This window comes from Eutrigla gurnardus (genome assembly GCF_963514095.1).
Source record: "Eutrigla gurnardus genome assembly, chromosome: 16".
In the NCBI taxonomy this organism is placed as follows: Eukaryota; Metazoa; Chordata; class Actinopteri; order Perciformes; family Triglidae; genus Eutrigla; species Eutrigla gurnardus.
This window is the reverse complement of record NC_139927.1, coordinates 3,053,217-3,080,798: the sequence shown is the minus strand read 5'-3', so window position 1 is coordinate 3,080,798 and position 27,582 is coordinate 3,053,217. Positions and strand designations below refer to the sequence as shown.

General features: G+C 41.2%; 1 protein-coding gene across 1 annotated transcript; it reads left to right on the top strand.

The window, feature by feature from the left end:
- The first annotated feature begins 1,415 nt into the window (after positions 1 to 1,415).
- LOC311026762 (uncharacterized protein) lies at positions 1,416 to 27,582 on the top strand. Its single transcript, XM_084030460.1, has 33 exons — positions 1,416 to 1,790; positions 5,917 to 6,132; positions 7,130 to 7,180; positions 8,387 to 8,512; positions 8,605 to 8,631; positions 9,426 to 9,452; positions 10,183 to 12,276; positions 14,001 to 14,132; positions 14,708 to 14,905; positions 14,985 to 15,047; positions 15,653 to 15,691; positions 15,873 to 15,914; positions 16,007 to 16,075; positions 16,409 to 16,447; positions 16,615 to 16,662; positions 16,820 to 16,873; positions 16,947 to 16,994; positions 17,265 to 17,504; positions 17,961 to 18,041; positions 18,133 to 18,171; positions 18,286 to 18,318; positions 18,488 to 18,532; positions 18,626 to 18,676; positions 18,806 to 18,853; positions 19,264 to 19,311; positions 19,454 to 19,501; positions 19,579 to 19,620; positions 19,730 to 19,840; positions 19,921 to 19,956; positions 20,394 to 20,438; positions 20,517 to 20,543; positions 22,144 to 22,188; positions 22,676 to 27,582. Exons 1-33 carry the CDS (start codon positions 1,772 to 1,774, stop codon positions 22,720 to 22,722), a joined length of 4,278 nt encoding a protein of 1,425 aa, XP_083886586.1. The 5' UTR covers positions 1,416 to 1,771; the 3' UTR covers positions 22,723 to 27,582.

The following is a 27,582-nucleotide window of genomic DNA, read 5'->3' as shown; positions in this document are numbered from 1 at the left end:
TAATCCAACATGTTTGGGATTAAGATGGAATCAAGAAGAGAAAACAGTTAATGTTGCATTAACTGACTTCACAACCAGCTGAGAAACGGAAGAACTTCTATGAAACGCCTTCAGCCAACATTTCACACCGATTACACTGTATTCAGGGAAATTTCACCAATCAGATGAATAATAAATATATAAATGATTATTTTGTACAGAAAAACAGTTGCACCTGTTGAAATTGGACTTTTAACAAGCTTACTTTTAGCTGTTAGCACACAAAACCTTTCAGATCACTGGTTTGGTGTTACAGATCGCATCTTTACAGATTAGAATTACTCTCATGACACCTCAACTCCCACGCCTTGTGTCCAGATGCAGCCCACAGCTGTTTAGAGTAAAAGGGCTCTGAAAAGCCAGCTATGCTACTGTCACAGCAAAAAGGATACGGGCCTGGATACGGGACTGAAGCAGACCACCTGACCCAGACACTGGAGGAAAACCACACACTAAAAACACTAGAAATCCATCAAACAAAGAGACACAGGTGGGCAGGCTGAAAGCCCACGGGGAACAAGGCGGGGCTGACCAGACTGATACAAACCCACAGGACAGGAAGTCAGGGAATTTCAAAATAAAAAAACAAACTGACCAAACACATATTAACCATGAACTAGTTTCTTATTAGCTTATTCTTATTAAGTGGTTTACAACAACTCCCTAACTCACGATCAATAAGCAGTGATTAGGAAATGATTGATGGAAAACTCTCACAGTAGTTAACGGCCTAGTAGTTGCAGAATATAATCATGCAGAATAAAGCATTAGTAAGTGATTTATAATGGCCTAAAACAGCCAATATGCTACTAATATGCATGCTAATAAGAAACTAGTTCATGGTTAATATGTGCTCCCTTTTTGATCTAGAAATATGATGAATATAGATTGTTTAATATGTGCACAACGTGACTGGGGATGTGATCCAAAAGGGTTAAAAAGTTCAGCACAAGTCCAGCAATTTATGAGTATATTGGCTGCACTTCAGCCATTGTGAGCCCCCCCCCCCTCCACTTGATGACAGCTCTGCACTGAGCAGTCGAGTCTGGAGGAGGGGATTAGTTAGCTTGGGGGGGGGGGGGGGGGGGGGGGGGGTCACGCCTCTGGCCTAAAAAGGCGAGGCAGAATAGCAGCGAGCCGCTCTAAGAATAACTTGGGGCTCAGAAACATGGCATGAATGTAACAGCGCCTCACTCCATGCACACTATAATAAACATAACTAATAAAACAAATTAGATTGATTTAGATGTAATAGATTTTGTCAGCAGTGCAAAACAAATGTGATCACGTGACTCATTGGCTGGTGGGGATAAAGTTACCTTCCATCGTCCGTCTAATTCTGTCAGAGTGTGTGTGTGTGTGTGGGGGGGGGGGGGGGGGGTAATCTACAACCATAGCCCCAACCAGGCAAAGGGCAAAGACAGCCACCACCTCCACTTGGTCTCCGTCCGTCTCCACCAGCCTCATCCACCGGGTCGGAAGCTCTCTGGACTCTCTGTGAAAACCTCCCGACTGGCCGGGACAAGAGAGGGCAAAAATAGCAGATTGGAGTCGTGAGAATGGAAGAAGAGCGTTTCCTCACACCACGGTGCTAGATTGGAATTACTAAAACGCTGGGATTAATAAAAAAAAAACAAGGAGTTGAGGATCCACCATAAACCTTTTTTTGGTTTTCATGGCAACTTGATCTGGACAAAAAGGGGATTCACTGTTGGGATTACACTGTGAAAGTATGACAGAGACGGTTGAAGGTAAAGTACTGACATATAAAGTGGTGCTGTTTGATGGATGTTTTGTTTTGCCCTCTGATGTCTTGTGTGCCGGGGGGAATGTCAAGTTTGGAAGTATCTAAAAATATATGGCTATCATGTATCCGTCTGCTATTTGTAAATGCAGCTTTAAGACACTGGCGATGTCTACGGGGCCGTAAAGGCTCAGTCAGTATATATTGTTCTGTTTATGTACAATATGTGTCTGCTGCAGATGAAACTCACTCGATGTCGCTGCGACACAATCACAGATCATTATGGGAGTTAACGTTAAATACTAAGGAGGAGAATGAAGAACAGAACAAAGTGAAAAGAAAGTCACTTCTCCTGGGAGTGCATCGATGACATCACTGCAGCTCGTTTCCTGATTGGTCGAGCTAACAGTGTTACATGTAACCTGGTGTTACAATACTTCCCGAATTAAATCAAACAAATCCTTTTTCAAGAAAGCTAGGGCTGCACATATCTATTATTTTCATTATTAATTAACCTGCCCAATATTTTCTAGAGCAATTAAAAGTCCAAAGTGACGACTTTGAATGTGGGTTTTGGCCGTTAAATATGATATTAAACAGAAAATAAACATTTCTGCATGAAAAATGAGTTTAACAATGATCAAAATAGTTGTCGTTTTTCTGTTGATAGACTAATTGCTGCATCCCAAGTTACAGCAGCTGTTAAAACTCACAACTTTCCTACAGAGCACCTTAAGGTGATTTTTCTCATCTTGTGTGCACAAGATGATTCAAACATAATTGAAAGGAAAAGTTTATTTTATTTCGAGACAACATTTCACAGATGTTTCTTAGTCTTTTTCTTGAATTAAAGAGAGAGCACTCATAACCAAAACCTTCATGTTATCTCTAAATTAGCTCCATATGACAAGAAAATACAACATACATATTGTATATTTGGCCTACTTGTATGAGAACAATGTGGTGTCTTGAGGGAATAAAGTTCACGTTCAGATCTGATATTTTAAAATCTTAGACAATTAATTTGTTCCCATCGTTATTAGATGTTAACATTTTACTGGATAATTGAACTTAGATTCCCAACAACAAAGATCTGAACAGTAAATTTGGGATTCTGCTGTGGAAATATTCAAATATTAAATCTTCTGCTATGGAAACAAGTGGATCTCTATAGTTATGTTCAGCATATAGATGACAAATATTCTGTAAACTTGTATATTAAGGAGGTGATGTGTGCACTTCCTGTCATCCATGTCCTGTCCAACTGTTAGCAGCTCCGCTCTGCTCCGTCCACTCATTAAAGCAAGCGTTACGGCTTCTCTTCCCGTACTCTGCCTGAACGGGCCGAGTCGTCACCGTGACCCGGCGAGTGCAACACCGGAAATGGCGGTGGAGTTTTTTTGTGTGCCGTGATGGTTTCAAGGTTTCAGTGGTTTATTGCTGGTCCAAAACTCCTCCACAGTTTAATGTGTCCACCTGCTGCTGCTTCTTCTTCTTCTTGTGGCAGCAGCATTACTGTATTCAGGGGAATGAGGGCAGACTAAACATCCCACAGCCTGTGTTAAAGTAGCTAGACCTCCACTTGCACAGTGTTTATTAGAAGTTATTAGAAGAAGCAGATTTTGTTTTGGGAACATAAAAACCGTGATGATTTAACCCGACAGTCAATGGCAGGAATTAATATTCTCTCCAAACCAGCTTTGATAGAAACCTGATCGAAGTCTTGGATGGACCAGTCGGCATTCTAAAAGAGAATAATGTGGTTTTGTTGATATTCCTGGAGGCTACTTGTGTGCAGAAAGCAGAATCAACAGGTTGAAGAAGGAAACCTCCAAACAGTTGTTTAGTGTTTGTAGTTTCCTTGTTAAGGACTACAAATCGACAGTAACGTGACTGCAGTCTGAGATTTGTGTAATTTGTGCTAAGAGTTAATATTTCCAGTGTATGAGCCAATATCATCCATGCACGGCCAAGCGTTCATTGTTGATTGATTGAACATTGATGATTTCACATCCTCGGTCATATTTTGCAGCCATTTAATTAAATGCAAAACATACATTTCTTTGTATTTATATCATAATCCAGTCATCTTTTCTTCAAGTAAAACTAAATATGTACTAAATAAGTGTGCCAACATCAGCAAGTACCAATGTCACCCGATAGTATCATGACATCAATTCATTCATTCATTCATTAATCGATAAATTGGAGAATACGTCATCGTACAGCAGCTGAAGATGATTTAACTTCCGTTTTAATCGACTTGAAGCAGCTCAGTAACCGGAGAGTCGCAGTGAAACGGAAGCTAAGGCCGTCTTAAGCTTCTGTACTTTGACGAAACTGAATATTGAGCAGTTTTCAGCTACAAGAGGGATTCAAACAAATCCTTCGCATTTCATTGGACTGCAACACACACACACACACACACACACACACACACACACACACACACACACACACACACAGAAGCCGCCCGTCGTCATGACGATCGTCATACAGCAGCCACTGGGAGGTTTCCTATGCCGTCATCACCCATATTTTAAACTGACCTGACGGTGTCAGAGTAACAAAGTCAGAAAGAGTGTGTGTGTGTGTGTGTGTGTGTGTGTGTGTGTGTGTGTGAGTGTGTGTGAGTGTGTGTGTGTGTGTGTGTGTGTGTGAGTGTGTGTGAGTGTGTGTGTGTGTGTGAGTGTGTGTGTGTGAGTGTGTGTGTGTGTGTGTGTGTGTGTGTGTGAGTGTGTGTGTGTGTGTGTGTGTGTGTGTGTGAGTGTGTGTGTGTGTGTGAGTGTGTGTGTGTGTGTGTGTGTGTGTGCGTGAGTGTGTGTGAGTGTGAGTGTGTGTGTGTGTGAGTGTGTGTGAGTGTGAGTGTGTGTGAGTGTGAGTGTGTGTGAGTGTGAGTGTGTGTGTGTGTGTGTGTGTGAGTGTGAGTGTGTGTGTGTGTGTGTTGAGAATGCTGGCCAGTCGTCTGAGTCAGCAGTAATGGAGTAACCTGCAGTCGCTGCCAACAGTGAGCTGAGGAGAGTCAACAGGTGGCCTGAAGCTTCCCGGACAAACTCACACTTTCCTGTACGACTACGACCGTCTCTCTCCACGTTCGTAAGCACGCAAAAACCAAATAGATTACACGGGTTCCTGTGGAGGGAAGGGGCTACATACCATTTTACCCTTCTGTCCAAAGCGACTAACAATAAGTACATTTGTGGAAAGAAAGAAACCACAACTTATCATCGCCGATAAAGTAAGAGCACAAACATAGAAACAAGTGTTAGGTCCTCGTCAGAGTAGACCTGCCGTCAATGTTCAGATCTAACATTTGTGTTTAAAATGTTGGCATATTAACTCCCAATCAAGTGACACACATGCCAGTGATGGGTATATTTAATAGTGGGGGGAATCATCACCTCACGATTCGATTATTAAGCAGTTCTCCATCTCAATCTCTATTTTGGATTTAAATATAATGAGAATTTTCCCCTTCAAATATTTCAAACCAATTCCTATTTTGTATGATACAGTGGATGTGCTACATTACGTATATATAATGTGGAAAGATTGCCCAGATTTTTAATAAAAAAGAAAATAAATCAAAATATTAAGACTTTACTACATCAATGCCGTCGCCATCATTTCTCCCATCTCTAATATTGAAGTACTGTACTTAATTTTGAGGTACTTGTACTTTGTGTATTTACATTTTCAGCTACTTCCTACCTCTACTCCCCTACACTCGTCTAATCTTAACTAATTGTTTGTTTTGAACTTGCCATTATTAACTGTACGGTGTACTAGAGAAGGAAGAAGAAAGAAAGGCGCCCATAAATAAAATGTATTATTATTTATTTCATACACTGAGTAACTTGAAACTTTGCTAATTCAGATATCATCAAATAAATGATTATGTGACTTTAATAGTCCACCGTTGCACAACATTACAGCGTTGCACTAATTAATGCATCAATGATTATAATCCCATATTATTCTGTAAGGAGTATTATATTCTGCACTATGGTTTTGCTATTTTTGCTCAAATGAAAGGTCCGAGTACTTCTTCTACATGATGTTGCTTCCCTGTTTTGAACTTCTGAACACCACATTTCAACGTATTGCATCTGATCAGTGTCTCCGCTCCTCAGCACGGTCGTCGACGACGACCACCACCATGGTCATCGACGGCAAGAACGTGGACGCCGGCTCGCCGTCCACACGGGGGTCCAAGAAAAGCTTCACGGATGACCTCCACTCTACCTTCAGCTCCCCGCTAGCCTGGATCTTAGTCCTGGCTCTGATCATCACGTGGTCTTGTGTTTTTGTCATCATGTTTGATCTGATGGACTACAGAACCGTCTCAGGTAAGGACAGGTGTCTGCCGTTCACCTCTGAGTCTCAGAAACAGGTGTGTGTTGTGGAAAATGTGTATGTAAATGAATAGAGTTGATAAATCTATATTTTCATACGGTCAGGCAGACTGTGGCTCTGAACTGGTGCCAGACGTGGGCCAGGTTTGCTCGGTTTTGATGGAAAGAACTCGGATGAGTTTGAAAGGATGATGAAACACTACTTTAATGGTAGTTAAAGCGTTTCTACATTCCTACTCTGAGGTTGTGCTGAAAGTCTAGTTCCTGAATGTAACATTAGGAAATAAGGTCCCGTGTGGGTCAACCGGGAGGGATGGGACTCGCTCAGGGTGAGTTATCTTCAAACGTAGATGTGAGAATGAAACCACGCCAACAGCAAGGTGTTTGTAACCTAACGCCGCGTTTGTATGGTCAGCGATGTAACACACTATTAATATTGAGAAGTGGATTCTAGTTGTGCATTTAATGACTATCTCATCTGCACCGTTGTCAGGCAGGAGAGACGCTTTCCTTTTCATTTTAACAAGAGAAGGTATAAATGTACTAATTGTTCTTGTTCATACGTAACAGTGGCATTACTAAGCATCGGTTCCATTTCTCCTCACAACATTCAAACTTCATTCATTTCAATTACTCAATTTTCTAACCCTAACATCAACATCTTACTTTATTCCTCCGTCATTTCCTAAATTATCACCCGTGAATCTCACTGTAAACAGAAAGTCACACAAGAAACATGGCACATTTTTACAGAAACTATAATATTGCTAACGAGCTATCGCTCACAATTATCACCTCCAAACAAACTGATAAAGGACATCAAATCATATGATATTAACAGAAATATCAGCTTTTGTTCTTTCGGACAGTATAAGTACATAACTATCGTCATGCTATCACAGAAATACTACTATTAACTCCTTCCCTCCCGTCTCTTTGCTTCACTGTTAAATGTCTTTGCTTATTGCTGCTGTGTTTCTCATCCAACCAGGTCGCCCACCTCCTGTCGTCAGGAAGGTTTTAAAGGATTCAGGCCATAGAGGCAAGGCACCTTATCTGCTACTAACTCCTTGACCCGGAGCTTTTTCTAAAAAAAAAAAAAAAAAAAAGGCTAAAAACTGCTAATATGAGCCATCAATGTACACAGTACGCTGCTGTACTTCTGCATTCCTGTCGGATACATGATGTTGCAAACAGTTTGTAGTTTAGTTTGTGTAGACGACGTGTTTAGCATGTTTATCTCTTATTTCTATGTCGCCTATATTGTGTGTAAGGAAAACAAATACTTGAAAATCCCAAACAAGTATTTTGATTTAAAGCAGGAAAATAATAATTGATTCAGGTGAGGTTGATTTACCAAACTAAAAAAATGAATCAATCGCATCTGAAATCGCTGCCTTTAAAAATACATTTTACTGTTATATTTTCTTTTTCTATTTAGTTTTTATTTTTATTTTGCCTGTTTGCATTTTGTGGTTGCAGTCAGGGCTTAGAGACACACTGAAATATGCTAAATAATTCAATGTGGACGGCCAAGTTTAGGTTAACCAAGAAGCAGTGCATTGAATACAGAGAAATGCGTTACACCATGTCTTAATAAGGAGAACAATATTTTGTTTTCTTCCTTTTTCCATCAACCTCTCCAGATCTCTTTAACCGCCCTGATTCAGACTGAAGCGTTCTTTCAGACGTGTTTGCACTGAGAACAATGTTCCTCCTTCATCAAACTGTTCATATTGAAGCTGGGAAACTCTCATTCTGTTGAATTTGAAGCAAAATCCTCACTTTCTACTTGTGACTATGATATATTCCAACTCAAATGTATGAGAAAATCAATAGTCTCATACATTTTAAAAGGAAATTAGAAACAAGTTGATGGAAGAGGGTCACTGTCATTTTTTCAAATGCTTTCTGCACATGAAATGTGATGCACAGGCCTTTTGCTGTGGTTTAAACTGGGGTGGGTGATGAGTGGGCGATGCCTGCTCCTAATAGAATATTGATCAGATTGTGAAATCCAAGTTCAGCTCCTGCAGCCCCACCGCAGTTTAACCTTTGCTCTAGAGTTGATGTTTTCTGACATTTCCTCAATGCGGAGGGGCGGTCTGCATTGACTAAATGTTTGAGTGAAAAGTTTCCAGAAACTCTTCCGGAAGTTGGATCCGTTTGGCTTGGTCAGTAACAAGCAGGTAAATAAACAACATATCAAATACGATGACTGACCGCACTCGCGTCCCCGATCCACCAGGAGGCCTCAGCAAGATCGGCTCGGACCCCATGAAGGCGGTGAGCGACGCCGTGCAGGAATCGGCGAGCGTGGTCGACGCGGCGTTTGCATTCGTTGCCAACCTGGTTTCCCCTGATGAAGACGAAGGTAGAAAACACGTGGTAGACAAATATACAGTGCATGCAAAAAAAAGCTGTAAAATTTAGATTTTTAAGTCGTTGTCTTCTGCTCTTTCCTAGGAAATCTATACGCAGTGAGAAAAAAAGGTTTGTATTGGACTGTTGCGATCATCATTCTGCTGCAGCCTTGCTCGCTGCTACGAATGTCTTGTACATGCTGTGCTGCATTATGTGTGATGTTCTTTATATTGCATTTTTTTAGAATATGCAACAACAAAAAAAACCATCTCATGAAAGGCATTTTGTTGCTTTAAAGCAATTCATAACACTGAACTGCACTCGTACTGCGATGTGGCGGCTTTAATCTAATGAACTGAAATCATTGGGTGAGAATTTTTGAAGATGGATGATGCCACTGCAAGAATTGTCTCCCTAAATAGACACAGAAATACATAAAACATGTGGCTGAGGGACTGAGGGCATTGTTATTATGGAGTTTCAAGCTGACTTGATGTATGAACAATCTCAAAGATTCAAGATGGTTGGAGGAGGAGGAGGAGGAGGAGGAGGGGCAGGAAGTGAAGATTAAGAAAGCAAAAGGTATTTTATTATGACTACTTTCCCCTGAACGTGTAGATTAACTCTCCATGGAAATAATCAATCCCGTGCCTCACCCTTGTAACAGTAATGGAGGGAGTAAATCACTATGCTAGCATTAGTCAAAAGGTCTGTGTTGTTAAATATTCCCAGATAACTTTTCTTAGAAGAAGCTTGTCTGTTTCTCACTAACTTCATATGATAACTGCTTCCAATGAGCCGTTTAACTTCTGCTAAAATGTGCTTCATGTGAATGAGCATCCAAACAGCAGCATGCTTGATCCAGATAAACTGTATATTGTTAAGTTACATTGCTGATTTTCATTTCTCTCACCATGTTCTAGGAGAATTCCTCCCCTCGCGAAGTAAAGGTACGTCCCTCTCCATTCTTAACGGACTGGAACATGCTAACTTCTAGTCTAAGCAGTTTTTGACTGAGACGCAGATCAGTAAGCTTCAGCTTACACTTCCTCGCCTGATTCTGCAGCAAGCAGCAGACAGACACATTTAATGACTTGGCGGATCATTTAGGGAGACAGATATGTAATTTAGGAGATGGTGGAGACCAAAAACAGAGCTAAAAGAGAGCAGATATTGTATATGAATGATCATGTTGCTCTTTAACTGCAGAAAATGTTCCAAATCCTCATAAAACGTCAATAATTGTGTTAACAGCTTGTTCTGTTGCCCCGAAGTGGCCAGAATAAATCAGCTCATGCAGCGTTAAGTTGACTCATTTGCGGTGTGTAACTAGGTTGTACTTTAATTCAAGTTATTCCACAGCTGTTGCATATTTATTTACCGCTGTAGTTATTATTATTCTATCACTTACAGCAGTGCACATTATGATGTGTAACATTTAAGTTGCTCCTTTGCCTTTCTTTGAGGTGATTAGTTGTGAGTGTAAAAGCACTCTTCAAACTGTCTTTCCATTTCATTTAAGAGACACTGTCGTTTAACTGGGTGACTGGTGTAGCCCTTTAAGTATACAACTTCTAACATCTCACCAGATCTGAATACACAGCATTTACATAAATATAATTTGTTTGATTTATGTTTATTGCATTAATAATTAGAAGTACCTCATCATGTTTCTTACAGTTATGGGAATGCAAGCAAAAGCAAAACCACCAGCGATTGAAGTTGTGGAGGAAGAAGAAGAAGAAGAAGAAGAAGAAGAAGAAGAGGTGGGAGGGGAGGAGGCTGAAGAGGGAGACATGGTGGAGGCTGCTGTGGAGGAGGAGGAGGAGGAGGAGGAGTACGCAGAAGATGAAGATGAGGAGGAGGAGGAAGATGAGGAGGAGGAGGACGAGGTGTATGAAGAGGAGTATAATGAGCAGTATAGAGAATATTATGAAGAGGAAGCTGAAGGGGAGGAAGAGGAGGAGGAAGCTGAAGGGGAGGAAGAGGAGGAGGAGGAGGAAGAAGAGGGGGCAGAAGCTGTGGAGGAGGAGGAGGAGGAAGAAGAAGAGGAGGGGGCTGAGGCTGTGGATGAGGAAGAAGAGGAGGGGGTAGAAGCTGTGGATGAGGAGGAGGAAGAAGAGGAGGGGGTAGAAACTGTGGATGAGGAGGAGGAAGAAGAGGAGGGGGTAGAAACTGTGGATGAGGACGAGGAAGAAGAGGAGGGGGCTGAAGCTGTGGATGAGGAGGAGGAAGAAGAGGAGGGAGTAGAAGCTGTGGATGAGGAGGAGGAAGAAGAGGAGGGAGTAGAAGCTGTGGATGAGGAGGAGGAAGAAGAGGAGGGAGTAGAAGCTGTGAATGAGGAGGAGGAAGACGAGGAGGGAGAAGAAGAAGGGCCAAGTGAGGATGAGAAGGAGGGAGTTCACGCATCTGCTGATGAAGAGGAAGATGAGGTGAAGGCAGAAGAGGAGGGGGATGTAGCTCCTGAGGTGGAACAAGATGAGGATGAAGACGAGGAAGATGAGAAGGAACCTCAAGCAGCTGCAGCTGAGATCGATGAAGATGACATGAAAGAGGCTGACAAAGATGAGGATGAAGATGAGGAGGGGGAAGAAGAAGAAAAGGCAGATGCTGCTGATAAAGATGATGAAGAGTCTGAACATGCAGCAGCTGACGACGATGATGATGATGAAGTTTCTCCTGAACCCATCTCCAGCTCTGAGGATGAAGACTCAGCGATGTCTCCTGATTCTGACGCACCTGTTGAGATCAAAGACAGTGGCGAAGACGTAGCCCTGCGTGACGAAGATGACGAAAAAGATGAAGACGACGAAGATGATGCCAGTGACGATGCATTTACTGACACTTCAGAAGTCAGTGGATCTGCACTTCTCTCCAGTGAAGAGGAAGAAGAGAGGGATGAAGACGACGATGAAGACGACAGATTGGCGGAGGGCGTCGCCACGTCTGATAGCGACTACGTCATTGCAGACGACAGTGACGATGACCTGGAGCTTGATCTTCCTCCTATTCCTGCAGCCAGTGAGGATGATGAAGATGACGAAGAAGATCATAAACTCGCTGAAGAGGAAGATCTTCCTCCTTTACCTCTTGTCGAGGACGATGATGAACACCTCGACAAAGTTACGGAAGACACCGATGAGGATGCTGATGATCTGGACCAATCAGACGAGGACATTTCCGTCGCCTCCTCTGAGCACTTTGCAGACGATGAAGACGATGAGGAAGACAGTGACCTCAAAGAAGAAGACCTTGACTTCGACCTTGACAAAGCCGTCGGCGCTGACCTTGACGACGACGCACGTGATGATGTCACAGAAGAAGACATCCATGACGATGATGAAGAAGAGGAGGAAGCCCCTCCCTTTGACAGTACAGACAGCGGAGTCTTGGGCGATGAAGATGATGACACTGCTCTTCAGACGGATGAAGATGGCGATGATGAAGACATCGCTCTTCAAACGGACCAAGATGATGACGACTACATTGCTCTCCAAACGGATGAAGAGACTGTCTTCACCGATGATTTCTCCTATGACACAACTGACGATGATGATGATGAGAGAGATGATGAAGATATCGATAGCAGCTCATTTGAGTTCACCTTCGATCATGAAGATCAAATAGAATCATTCGTTGACACTGAAAGAGTTGATGATGAGGAGGATGATGAAGTCAGATCAGAGTCCTTCGGTAGCAAGGATGAAGAAGGCGACGACGATGATGATGAAGATAAGAAAGATGACGATGATGTTGATGAAGTCCTGCTAGCAGGTATAATCCAGTATTATTGATTATTACTTATTAACAGGCCAGAGAAAATCCTTGTTTCTGATTGGCTGGCAGGTCCATGAAATGAAAAGGAATGATAATGCTTACAGTTAAAAGTAAATCAATATGGTATGATATTTTATGCAATGAAAACGTTGTCACTACTCCAGTAAATAGCCGAACCCCAGAGAACCCGCGTTGGCGCCGTTACAAGCCAAGCTAAAGATGCAGCGTCTATAACATCAGTTGACAAACAGTAAATATATATTGACAACATGACGAGCTAACGCTGTCCACCCAGCCATGTCACTGTCCCCTAATCAATATCAAAATCAATAACTAAAACCCCGATTAGCATAAGATAGCGTTATGCTAGCTAACTCCAGTCACGTAAACAAACGTTGTGTGCGGTGGAAATACATTAAAATATATAATTTGACAGTATGTTAAACGGCAACACTAGCTAGCTATCCAGCCATGTCATTACCCCCCAAAAAACAAATTCACGATTAGCATATCACTGCTACCACAAAGCTAATGCTATGCTAACGAGATTCAACGTAAATAGCATCACATGACATTTTGACAGCGCTGGATAGTTAGCAACACTAGCTAGCTATCCAGCCATGTAACTCCCCCCAAAAAAGAAATTCCAACAACTTTATGGAAATATCGATTAGCATATCGCTACCACAGAGCTAATGTTATGCTAACGAGATTCACCGTAAATAGCATTTTTTAAGGTTAAAGAAAAACTGTACATACATTTTGACAGCACGCTAATGTCGTAATCTCCAAATAATCGATATGAAGATTTGCAGAGTTCTGAGGGGCGGTGTTACTTACTTCTTGCGGTGGGCGGTGTTACTTACTTCTTGCGGCGGGCGGTGTTACTTACTTCTTGCGGCGGGCGGTGTTACTTACTTCTTGCGGGTCCCCGTGTTGAGGTCGCCATCTTGTGGCGTTCAGCGGATGTGGCACTCAAGTGTAAATGAGCTAGTCAACGGTGCGTTGATTTAGAACGGTGAACAGGCGCTTCTAACTGGAACTACTTAGATGGTGACTCAGCAGCCAATCGGAATCAAGTATTCACCCAGACCGTGTCGGAAAGTTTCCTTCAACATTTTTCAATGTTATTTTTTATCAACATGTTTGACAGAATATTTATTCAACGATTGGGAATCGACCGCGTCTATTTTTATAATTAATATTAATTAATTAATTCATAATTTCAGAGATATTTTTAACGTTTTTCGGCAAACCCCAATACACTTTTTTCAAGCATTTTCTAAGCTCATCTAGTCATTCATATATACTTCCAGATAGAAACTCAAGCATTCAAACTGTGAAACGCTCACAAAGATTATTAGGACTTTCTCACATAAATTCAACTTCATGTCAGAACATTCAAACTTTTTCCACACAGTTCAAAACTTAGCTTTCAACAAGCCCTACTATTATTTCACAGTTTTTATATATATTCTGATTATTATAAGTTTTCAAAGCCAGCAATCCGCTTTTGGCTTCAGCCAAAGTTCACAACTTGCCTTCTCTAGTTATTATATTTTATTGCTGTTGTTGTATTTCAGACCGTTTTATTGAATTGTTTCCTCTCTAAACATAATTCCAGATCATTAACTTCCCCGTCCCGACATTTTGTTCAGGTTATAACTATACATATATAAGTAATGTGTGTACATTATTGCTATTACACTGTTTATTTGTAGCTACCACTGCAGCGGCGTTCACTGTCCAGGAGGGGGCAGTAGAGACTGAGGCAGACGAGGATGAAGACGAGGATGAGGCCATGAAACAGGCTGATGAAGGTCAGACTGAGGAGGCTGAAACAGAAACACTTGGTGAGAATCACATATCTGTTCTGCTGCACGCAGTGAAACACAACACAAGCTCATCACAACTCATTTAACTCACCAATAATACCGTTTTATAGACAGACCATCATTTTGGGGTGTAAATGTATTTCAGTCAGTATTTTTGGAGTCTATAATTTTATTATAATTCACATTATAAAACCACAACTTTAAAAAAATAGCAATAGCAGTAAAACAGTTGTTATAATGTTATATTTACAATAAATATGCATTTATTCAAATCAAAGATATGAAAAAGATCAGGACATCCGTTTTCTCAATCACCAAATGTATCTAATATATTGGTAACAAAGACTATCACATATTTTCTTCTTTTCTTTTTTTTAAAATGTGTGGTAATGTTGAGAATGTAAATGGTAGTCATTTAAAAACTGTTTTTCTTTGCACTTTACACACATTTTAGGTTTGTCTTCTATTAACTGAGCTTGCAGCTGCTTGTCCAGTGTGAAGATGTTCTCTTCTTATCTTAAAAATGAATTAAAGTAAAATAAAAATGACATAAAGAAATGAATACAAGTCTAAGTTGCTGCTCTCACCCTCAGTTACAAGTCGGCCTGCTGCCCTGGAGGAAGAGGATGAAGAGGATGAAGAGCCAGCGGCTCAGATCAAGAAAACTGTAGACGATTCTGAAGACGAAGAGGAGGAGTACGATGAAGGAGATGGCGAGGAGAAGGCGTCGGTGGATGTGATCAAACCTGTGCCTGAACCCGAGGAGGAAGCACTGAAGGCGGAGCCTGCAGGTCAGAGAGCGAAGAAGGAGGTTACAGCTGTGACATCATGTTCACGTCGCCGTAACTTCCCGTGTGCCTCTGCTTTCAGTGTGTCCCTGTCTGCACTCTGCAAAGACCAGAGAGTCCACCGGCAAGGCTGCAGACAAGAAAGGTTCCACCTGCGTCTTTATTTCAACATTGTTTGATATATCATATATCATGCAAAGCCTCATTTATACATTTCATCACTAGAAATATGGCTTCAATTGTTTTTTAAAGGGTGTTGACAGTATGTTTTTTTTATTTATGGAGTGATAATATATGTATGTATGTATATACATTTATAGAATTTTACAGAATTTATAGATCCTTTATCTGTTCAATAAATAATAAGGCAGGCTGGATATTAACTATAGAATTTACAAATAACAGCTTGCGCAATACACAATTAATGCAAAGCCAGACAAGGTCAAAAGCTGTGCGCTCTCAGTCAGCCACACCTTAACGACCTTTGACCTGCAGAGGGCACAAAATCTCAAGAAAGTCATACAGAAGAGGCTTTGCATTATAATTAATGTTAAACAAATAAATAAGTGGTTAAAATGGCTTCCACATATATATTCCACATATATGATTATATATATATATTTTTTTAATAAAATTATCTATTTATTTATTTTTTATCCACCGTGTCTCCACTTTTATTTTGGAGTTTAAAGGATGTCAGGTGGCTGGAGCGTATTACTGTGAAAAGTGTCTCCCGTTTGTGTTTTTCAGACGCTCCGAGAAGAGTTTCAGCTTTGAGAAGAAGAAAAGGTACCGACGAAGCCACGACACAAACCTCTGAACCGAGTCCAAAACACGAATAAAGATGTAAACTCTAACTAAACGTGAACCACTGCAGCAGAATTCAGGACCCACCTGTGAAACGAGGGAACATCTTTGTGATAACTTTTCCCAAGTATCCATTTGTGTTTTTTCTCATTTTAATTTCCAGATCGTGAAGCTGTGAAGACCATCGAAGAGCCAAAACGCAAAGGTAAACCCCGAACACGTTATGACGACAGCTAAGTGTTTAATACTTCCTTATCATGACGTGATGAAGTCATCGTGTGTCGTCGTTGCCTCCAGCTCTCCCCAGAATTGCCGTTCTGCAGCCGACAGTCGGGAAGGTCCGGAGATTTCCTCCTTTTCTCAGAGGTACGGCACGCTTCTAATGTGAATCTGGAGGTCTGGCACCCACTTTACATGAAAACAGCTAGCAGAGAGAGCCAGGCTAGCAGTTTCCCCCTGTTTCCAGTCTTTACGCTAAGCTAAGCTAAGCTAAGCTAAGCTAACTTTATAATGAGATCATTCTCCCGCCAGAACAGGCCTTCCCCAAAACATTCAACTATACCTTTAAATTAAGCTTAAACTGCAAGAACCGTGCAAAAAAAAGCAACAAAAGAAAAAAAAAGATCATGTGAATATTTACGTCACATTTTTCTGTCTTAACTTCAAGTAACGGGATGTTTTCTCTTTTCAAATATGAAGCCAAAAGAGTGGAAAAGACTCCAAAGACTCCCAAAAAAGGTACGTTGAAGAGTCCGCTGCTTATGAGTCTGAGTGGGGGTAAAATAGTAATATATTTCATGGCCATATTAGTTAATTAAAGTATCATTCTTTTATGATCTATAATATTGCAAATACAAACAACAAGAGGGTTGTTGTGTTTTCATCAGGGGGTTTTTCTTTCACAGAGACCGAGAGCAGAAAACAGGAAGAGGTCACTGAGTCTGGACAGGAAGGTAGCAAACCTCGTTGTTATCGATATATACAGTATATATATACAGTATATATACTGTATATATATATATATATATATATATATATATATATATACATATATGTATGATTTTCCTGGAGTAACCTGGAAGAAACCTGTTTTTTCTTTGGTACTACCAGTTGGTCCCTGCAGACCTGCCCCGGTCTACTGCCCGGCGCCCCCTGGCTGGTATGGTGAGTAACGCAGTCATCAGGAACAAACACCTGATTTAATAACGGCTGTTTAAAATCTGTATCTCTCTTCCAGTTCATCACATCGTCACCGACAACCCGTACCCTCCTCCCACCAGAGCAGGTACTAACACTGGACTGGTCTGGACTATACTGGACTGGACTGCACTATACTGGACTGAACTGGACTATACTGGACTGGACTATGCTGGACTGGACTATACTGGACTATGCTGGATTGGACTGGACTGGACTGGACTATACTGGACTGGACTATGCTGGACTGGACTACACTGGACTATGCTGGATTGGACTGTACTGAACTGAACTGGACTATACCGGACTGGACTGCTGTAATAATTAAAATGCATCATCCTGATCATGATCTCTGCAGCTCCGTCTGCTCCGGTTCTGACCGCTCACCCCGTCCATCCCGGAGCTCCACCTCCCCAGCCGCTCTACCAGCAGCAGCCTCTCAATGCACAGTACCAGCCCTACCAGCCGGTGATGCAGCCTCAACCGGACCCAGTCCCACCAGTCTCCCCAGTCCCACCAGTGGAGCCGGCCCAGCCAGAAGCCACAGACCAGGAGGCTGTCCTTCAGCCCGAGGTCCAGACTCCGGCTCCGGTCCGGGGTGAGGAGGACCATTCCATCCCGACTGAGACTTCGTTAGACAAACGTTAAACTACGATATGAAGCAAAATGTTAAAACTGATCTTACAACTTGAACTCTTGACTTATAAATTATTTTTATTCTTTCTTTAATTTGCATCCTTTTAGTGTCATGATCACATCGACTCAGACTGTGTTGCAGGTTTTGGACATTAGCTTTTAGGGAAAGTTACGTTTAAATTTTAAATATTTTTCTGCTGCGATGCAAAAAAAATATTACAAAAAGAGCAAATGTTGAATTTTATTTCTAATCAGTATATCCAGTAGAGTTGGTGCATACTTGGAAACTTTATTGAAATAATTTTGGGAAGTTTATGATTCACAGAATAAACACACCTTAGTCTCAGAATATGAATGAATAATTCAGGTTTGAAATGGTGCTGCTGGAACATTAACATGAAAATCTTTGCTTTTGAAGAGAGAAATAAAACGAGACTCTTCTCTCCTAAAGAACCAGAGCCTGTCGAGGAAGAAGTGAAGACTTCCTCCACCAAGAAAGGTACAACCTATTTAATTAAGTTGAACTCACATGCATTGATATTTGTCTGTAAATTAATGTTGAGAACAACATCTAATGTGATGTTTTCCAGATGCAAAGAAGAAACCCAAAGCTTCAGATTCAGAGAAAGGTATGTATTCGTCTCTAGATCCTCCGAATGCCGAGTTAATAACACCAGCGATGTACGATCATTCTGTAAGAATTCCTTCATTATGGGAAAAATGAACTCCCATTCTCCCGTCAGAGCCGGCCGCCGCCAGAGACAAGACAAAGAAAGGTAATTTATGTTTTTTTCCAGTGGCGGCCACTTGAGTGTCGTTACAAACGACACAGACGGCAGTTTGAAGCTGTGCTTAGCTGGAAATACACACAATTACACAATTATACACTCCAGTACGCAATATTAACATAATTAACATAATTCAACAACCATTTCATGAATCCAGATTCTGCTGCAATGGACAAAACCAAAGCCAGCACTGCAAAGAGAGGTAAACAAACCCTGTGACCAGCTGTGGTTATCATGAGGAATACTCGTTTTAATTTAATATACACTGTACTTATTAATTCATTTGGTTATGCAGAGCCAACAGCAAGCAAAGAGAAAGCCAAAAGTCCTGCAGTGGTGGAAAAAGGTAGTGAAGTCATGAGTTTGAGTGGAATACAAAAAAGGTTCTACTTCACATAAATAGTTAAATTGCCTTAAAGATGGTGTTGGTTTATATATTTTTATATCCTTCAGTCAGTTGCTTTTGTCTTTACAGAGCCGGCTGTGAAAGAGAAAACCAAACCGGCTGCAGTGGCGAAGAAAGGTAATGAACATTTGAATAGAATCTAAAGTTTCCAGCTCACAAAAACCGGTATAAAGCAAGAGAGATGAGTACACATATCAAATCCTCTGTTGAGGTTTCAGAAGAAGGCTGTTCTATGACATCATCGCCCAGAAAAGGGTTAAAATAGGTAAAACCGCCCCGTTACAAGGGGAGCAACGGAGCCGAATATTTAGCTAGATAAAAGCATGTTGTGACTTTTCACACTTAATTTTAATTTCTAAACATAAACATGGCCAAAAATGGTATGCAGCCACCACTGGAATATAATTATACACATGTATAATGCTAATATTATTAGTGTAGCCTGATCTGAATACTGGCTTTCAATGAAGAATAAAGCTTCAAACTATTTGATAAAAATGATATAATAATGTCCTTTGGTTTGACAGAGCCGGCTATAAAAGAGAGAACCAAACCTGCTGCAGCTGCTAAGAAAGGTAAAACCTCATCAGGGGTGTCTTAGGAAGTGTAAAGATGATTAAAACGTGTGACAACTAAACATGTGAAGGAGCAGCTCATATTTCACTAAGAAAACGCATGCTTTTGGCCGCTAACCGGGACTCTCTCCCATCACGTCAGCGCCTGCTGCTGCTCGCCAGAAGAGGAAATCGGCCTCTGAAACGACAGGTATGAATGAGCATTTATCCTTCATGTCGCTGACGTGAAAGATGATTGCAAACTAATTCGTTTTTTGCTCCTCTCAGAAGCGCCGCCCGCCAGGAGCAAAGCCAAAGCCTCCAAGAGAGGTACGACTGGACACCCGGCTCACGAAGACCACAGTTTCTTCTCTTTCCTGTTCATGAATTGCTTCGAGTGTTAAATATAAATCTAGGGTGATCCATTTGTCGGTTCCAGATCCAGAAGTGCGTCCGCAGCCGATCCGACTGAGACCCAGACTCGAGGCCGTGAGGAGGGCCAACGTGACTTCTCAGGCCAAGGAGGAGAAACCTGCCAGACCTGAACCAGGTAACACTGGTGATCATCTACCGTGAGGCATTCAGGGCCCTTGTCCTTAATTTGAACGTCTTTTGTTCTTGTTTTTTCAGTCAAACCAACATCGAAAGTATCGTCAGACTTGAAAAGTAGGTGTACATTTTAATATTCATATTTGTTGGTTTCTTTGTTTTTTATTTCGACCTCCACATAAGTCACAGACGCTACTCCTTATCACTTTGTCACTTTACAGTTGAGAGAGGAATGATGATATTGATCAGAGGACAAATTGAGTCAAAGCGATTACTTACTATTACTAAAGCTTACTTTAATGAAGCATTTTTTCCACGTACGCTGAGCGGAGGAGAGAATGTCGTGTAAACACGTCAACGAGTTGCTAAAACAAATATATAAGATAAATATCAGAGCTACTGCCATCTTTCAAAACAAATCACGCAGACTATGAGATTAAGATCTGTTTTCTGCATGATGAAGTTCCAGTCGGGGACACGCCAAGCTGCATTACACCTGAGAGGAGATGTAATAATCAGACATATTAATAATGAGGCTGTCGCTCCTCTCGCAGGCAAAGCTGAGAAGGCCGAGAAGAGATCCGTCAAAGAGGCTCAAGGTACAAAATCACAAGGTAGAACATCTAAAGGGAGCTGTGGAGGTTTGACATTAATCACTTTCTCTCCTCACATTTTAGATAAAGAGAAACAACCATCAAAAGCTCGTGAGTATGAAAGTTATTCATCCCCACGTTTAACGTATCGCTGTTGGAAACCAAAGCAATAGCATTGAGCTTTCTGGATGTGATAAAAAAGAAAATGTTACGTCGGGTTCAGACGACACAACGACAGGTTTCCTAGCCGCCAATCACAGCTCGCCGTCTATGTGATGTCATTGGAATGTCGGTTCTGTTGGGGGGGAAAGTTTCTACAAGTTGAACTAGCCACTGATATTCTACTTGGTGTCATATGTGGAATATGTTTAAAAACCACGTGCATTATGACTCTCTCCCGGTTGCCATGGTGACCTGTAGTATCGGAGCACCATTCACGATGTTTTTTTCATAGGCGGCGGGCATGCACAAACTTTTTACTGTTCTGGGACCAAAATCTCTGAGTTTCCCGTCTGAGGGTTGAGTTCAAGGTCAGGGTCAGGTTCAGGGTAAGGTCCAGGGTGAGGTTCAGGGTCAGGTTCAGGGTAAGGGTGAGGTTCAGGGTCAGGTTCAGCGTTATGGTGAGGTTCAGGGTCAGGGTCAGGGTCAGTCTTGTTCCCATGTTTTACACCATGTGCTTGTTGTTCGTAGAGAATGGGAAAAAGCGCTTCCTGTAAAGCCGAAAGGTATCCAGTTAATTTCCACCATCTCTCCTGCGGTTGACTCAATACGAACTGGCTTTAATGACATTTAAGAAGCCGAGTGATTCAAATTTAACGAGATGAGCCGATTGAGACGAGATTACCAGCCCTTTTTTTGCGCCTCGAGTCATCAGAAGAGATTATGGACTTTGATGAATACAGCAAGAATAATACTTTATTAACCGGATTAATTAAATCCATGAAGCCAAAAGCCCATTAAATGGGGCTATTAGTGTTCTGTTCTTATTGAGTCATCCATCGGAGCATCAACACTCCTCCACCGCCCTGAATGACTCGTCACTTTCCCGTATTAACGCCTGATACAGCACTTCCTGTTTCTAAGCAAAACAAAATGGTTTGATTTCTCCGGTCCAAAGTTAAAATCATCGGGTTAATTTTAGATTTTTTTTCCGATACTCAACGCAAGTAAGACTAACATCGTTTTTTTCCTTCTTCTGAGATACCACTACATCACTGACACTACCGGCCAATATCCACATGGTTTGTTTCATGCTCGATACGATTCACAATCACACCAACCCACACTTTTAGATTTTCCAGAGAAAATGACAGTTAAAAGTTTAAAAAAAGGCCCCAAAAAAGAGGATTTCCGTCATGAATCAGAGTTAAAGTCAAACTGAAATTGGATTTCGCTACACTTATTTGTTTAAGGAAAAATCAATCGGTTCCAATGTAGCTTTTGTGCATCTGCCAGCTGGTAAAACCCCAAAACATTGACGCCTATTGGGAGAACGTCTAAATAGGAGATGGTGATCTGTCAGAACAAATATCAAGGATGTTGATTTACAGCATGAACTTTAATTTCAGCCCGACTTTAACAGGAGTACATAGATCCACGTGAATGAAACCTGTTTTTTCTATCTACACGCATGTCATCCATATCTTCTTCCCCCTCACAGACTCACATACCAACAATATACACTAATATATTTGATTTGTATTTCTTGCAGAAGAAACCCAGACTGATAATGATACGACAGAAAAGAAGAAACCAAGTAAGATTTTAAGAAAATGCTTTTCTTTTTGATGTGATTGGGCGATTTTTTTAATTTTTGGATGATATTTGGTTCCTCTTAAAACTTGCACACCATGTTTTTTAGAAAAAGTATTTTTTTGGTTTTGCCTGCATTGGCTAGCTGACAGTACAGACGAACAGGAAGTAAAGGGAGGGAGAGAGAATTCTACTTCCTACTTCTTTAAGGTATAAGAACTCTGATAAACTATGATTAAGGGACCCTATTAAATCAGAATTATCTTTCTTTTGCGTACATACTTTGATGTTTACGTCACCTATTTCATTTATTCAATATGTAAAAAAATAATTTAAATTCAAAAACACGGCCCCTGGTGGGCCCCAAGCAGCCGCTTAGTCCGCGTATGCTTTGGGCCGGCCCTGGAATATGATGTAGATTAAAGTGGCCGATAAAAGAAGTTTAAATCATCAATCTTCACTTACTTTCATCTCCTTCTTCGTCTTCACAGGCCAGAGGTACTTCCAGTGCGTTTACGTCCCCGGTAAAAACGCATAGTACCCTTTACGACCTTCGACCCCGGCCACGTCCCCTGCCATGATGTCGCCCGCCATGATGTCGCCCGCCATCAGGACCATGTTGGAGCAGCAGCAGAGAGCAGCGAGGACGTCGGGCCAGTAGGACGAGCTGAACTCTCACCTTTTCACACATGATGGAGGGAAAACCAGGGACAGATAAGCGTGGACGGAATATTTGTCTTTTAATGTATTCATGTATTTATTGTCTCTCCGTGTGGTTGAACTCCTGGGGTTCAATCGTCCTCTCAGCTGATGCGTCCCTCGTCATCGCCGCCACACCTGGCTTGTGCCTTAGAAAATAAATCATACAATATTGCAAAAAATCCAAACAAGGGAGCATTGATGTGAATATTGTAAAGTCATAAATTAAAATGTACATAATGCTTGTATTTGTAATTTAGACTGAAATAAACACCGTTGGCATGTTCAGGTTTAATAGAAGCTTTCTAGTTTAGTTTTTACACTTATTTTAACTGGGCAGTGAGACACACATTGTTGTTTTATCTTTTATAAAAATACAAAACTGATAATTCACACAGAAACCTATTGAGTGCAAACTGGGACAGGATTTGGGATCAAATTAAAACATATATTTTTTTGTATTGTATTTAAATGGGATTAAATATTACTTGAAGGGTCTTGCTGCATATTTCTTTTCTTTAACTATGACAGATATTAATGGCAACAGCTTGTATCCTGTTTTATTTGTTCATCATAGATTTAAACCACGCTTGTTGCTGCTTTACTGCATGCAAATGTTCAGAGGGGAAAATCCCAGGAGCTCGCACGTTTAGATCACATACTTTTACACGTCAATTATTGGATGTGTTTCATTCCCAAACACTGACATGTTGATAAGTTAAAACATAAAAAACTAACTGAGGGCTAGAAGTTAAATCTTTAACTTCTAACAGGCAAAACTGAGGGCTAGAAGTTTACAGTATATAGCCCCATCTGATACTAAATACATTATAAATATATCATAACTAATCAGTCTTTCAATTCTATTTCAGTGCACTTCATGGAATCAACGGTGTCATATTTCTGCATATTTGCAGATCTGTGATTGTAGACACAAGAGAGAGAAGAACAGGGATGAGTCTTTGTAACCTGGAAGTTAACGATTTTTCTATAAAATGTTGCAGAAAACTAACTCTGTGGCCAGCAAATGTTTATGATACTTACATGTCGTGTTCAGTGGGATAATCTTCTCACAACACTATAAATGAAGAGAGAGGGAGAGAAACCCGCGGGAAGGTGTTGGATTTTCAATGAATGTAGCCCAAGGCACACCTCATCCTGCTGTGGCCTGCCTGCTCTCATCTGTCGCTTTAACCACGGGCGTTATTTCAGGCAAATAACCATTAAAATAAAAAGCCTGTTGCCTTTAAGACGAGGGGAACAGAAAGTGTAAAAATCGCTGAGTCATCCCTGCAGCGTTCGGTCGCCCACCGGTTCTATAAACTTGCTCAGAGACGGGGGAGTCTGCACAACTTTGATGTGACCAACTAACGAGACGCTGTGATGTCTGAATACCACGCTAATCATCGACTTACTTACAAAGCCTGATGCATCGTCATATTTTACCTCACTGGCTCCGGCTTTGCACCTCAACCACAACGACGCCTCGTTGTTGCTGCAAAACTGTTGCTGAGCATTATCGGCAATTTGCTTCTTACTGAATGAAAACGTGGACTGCAAATCACCAAAAGGGTGTTTATTTACTCGGAGGGCTGAATCCTGGGATAAGACCCGCATCAGTCCGAGTCCTGCTGCAGTTTATTCACACTTACAGTTCCTAAACTGGAATATTAATTCCTCTGCGATTTAAAGCCCTGCAGGTCTCTTACAGTCTACACCTCATGGACGGACTCAGAATGTTTTTTTTAAGTGTAGACGGATGTTTGAGGTCTACCGTACCTTTAGCCCACAGTTTACTAATTCTCGCTCTATTGCAGGTCTACACAGAACTGGTCAGGGTTTTCCTTACGGTGTGTTCAGACTGAACCCATGATGATGTCAGAGGCAATGCAACGCTTACAAAGTCAAAAGGAAACAGTTGCAGATTCAATCCTGGTAGTGCAAGTATTCCCGGTGCAAGACATTTAATTACACTTACCCTGCAGCTGTGTCACTCCCTTTCGGAGGAAATAAATAAACTAAATAACAGAGACCTGGAGTTTTCGTTATTGCTACGTTGCCACCGAGCTGACAGCAGCAGTTCATCATTGGATATTTTCAGTCACTAAAAAAAACAGTGAGGAGAAAAGAATGTCGCTCTGAATGCACCTTTAAAATCACCGGTCTGAATCCGAGCTGGTCGTTGGCTGTTGTGGATTTTTCAATGAGAATATTTGACCTGAGGGGTCGACGTAAACTCTGGGTTAAAGAGTCCAGGTGTGAAATGAGTTCAAGGTCTCTTTCTGTCCCCCTGCAGGGTTTTAGGACCTCAACAGGTCAGCAGGCCGGACAGATGTAAGTGTGCAGAGTCCTCGTGTTTCACGGCCAAATGAAGCCCGACACCCGTTTACAGCAGCGACCTTTCAAGGGCGCCCGGCGTTGGTGTCTACATCAGGTGTTTCTGTTTACAGCTCTGCTGTCTGGAGGCCTGAAACACCACCGTGATGTTTGTAACCAAACACTTACAAGCGAATGCACTTATACGTTTGTTTGACTGCCATTTGAACAACCCGGTTACCAGACAGAAAGTTGCCATCGTGCGTTTCTGCAAACCACGGGAACTGATCAACGTCAACATTTCTAAACCAAAGAAAAAAGCTGCGTATCACACTAGCACAAATGCATGATGCATCATGGGTAACGTTGTGGTACGACTGTTGGGATTAGGCAAATAAACTACGTGGTTTCACGTACGTATACAAGTTACGACATTACGTAAAATCTCAAAAGTCAACATTTACTTTTGGTTTCACACAGGACCCGAACCCCAGTTTCCTGGGTTAAAGTCCCGTGTTTGTTTCCCATCCACCGTGTACTTATTGTTTTAGCATGTAGCTTTCAATACGGTTACATTGGTGTTATATGTTTCCGCAAAACACGGATGGGTAGAATTTTAACGTTTCCGAACCAAAACTATGTTTCATATCAAGATTTCTACATCACTTTTGAAACTAATAGATAATATTGTTGGTTAAAATAGGTTTACACATGAAATCTCCGTATCCCGACTTCTTCTCGAACAGGGATTTAAATGTACTTTTGATTAAGCGTATTTGCGATACGTCAAGTACTAACATAACTTGACAGAAAATACTTTTCCCTGAAAAAAGTACTTGACAAAGCATTTTTTTGTTGTATGAGAATATAACTTTTTTAAGTAACCCGATCTCATGGGACGGCGTGTAAATAGCACGACATTTCCAAAATGTTTATGCATTTTAAGGCTTTTGGCGTGTTTACACTGTTTTTACCGTGAAATGGTCGCGGTTATGTTTAGGCAAAAATAATACGATGACGGCCACCAGAAAACCTCGTAGTTAGGTTTAGGAAAAACATCACGGATGGGCTTAAAATAAGGACCTAAACTACGTAAATGGAATCAACGTAACAAGAAAACACGTCACAAACGTAAAAAAAACACACCATTCTGGGAAGCCGTTCGGAAACGCCGGCTTCCTGACGGTGGCTTGTTTTCGGAGTTTTGGTAGAACACGTAGTTACGTTAACGAGTGACTTGAATCCAGTCGTGTTGATTAACTCACAATAAAACTGTTCACCAGCCAGCAGTGTAAAAACAGGTGAAGCAGCTACATGTGTGTATCACACAGAGAAGCCCCGCCCCTTGCAGGCGGGAACACCACTGGACCTAATTTTGAAAAAAAAATGTCAGTCAACGGCCCAGAAAACAAATAATGTTTTGATGCCATTTGAATTGTGCTGTTGACACGTATGATGTTTATGTCAATTAAAAAGATAGTCACGCTAGGGAAAGTTGCATTTTGTTCGTAAAACTGTGAAAACACGTAACTTGAAAGAATACACTCCCAAAAGTAACGTCTCTTTCTGAAGCTACGATGCGTTTCGTATTGTCGCTGGATAAAAACTCAAGTAAGACAGTTACATTAGCGCAATAGCTAGCTTGCGAGTGAGTTCAGATTTTCTTTGAAAAACATCGTACGTGTTATTGTTGGCACAGCATGACAAAGATGCTGGTTTTCCGACCTCTTTAGAGGAGGATTCTGGGGGATTTATAGCGTTCTGCCACATGTGAATCCTGCAGGAAAACAAAGAAAATGTTTTAAAACTACTTTTGAAAGGACTTTGTGAAGATGTTTTTTGAAAAGGTCTCACTGAACGTTCTTGTTTTTATGAAATTTAATTATTTGCTTTGAGAGTTAAAGTCATTGGTGAAATATTGTTTTTTCTTCTTTTTGGAGCAATTTTTATCCACTGAACAAGTACGGTTTGAGGTTGTTTCTAATGTTTCTCATGTAATTTGCATGTCAGTGTAATAAACAGGAAGTACGGCAGCACCCTCGGGTGAAAACCAGCCAGCAGGTGCTGTGTGAAGACTGTAGATACAAGTTTATTTTATCTGTTGCTCACCTGAGACAGATCGCCTCGGTAGATCTCAGAGATGAGAAATGATTTCACAAAACATTGTGTTATGAGTAGAGAGGATATGTTTTTCTTGTGTTGTTAAATTCTCATGTTTCATAAGGAGACGTATAAACTACCTGTTGCATGTATGATAAAGCGGAGGTGTATGATGTAATCTGGTGAGACTCGGTCACAATCGAGAATGTCGTTGCCGTGGTAATTATGTAGACGCCAATCGCCAAGAATGCATTTTGTGAGTCAGAATTTCAATAAATATTTG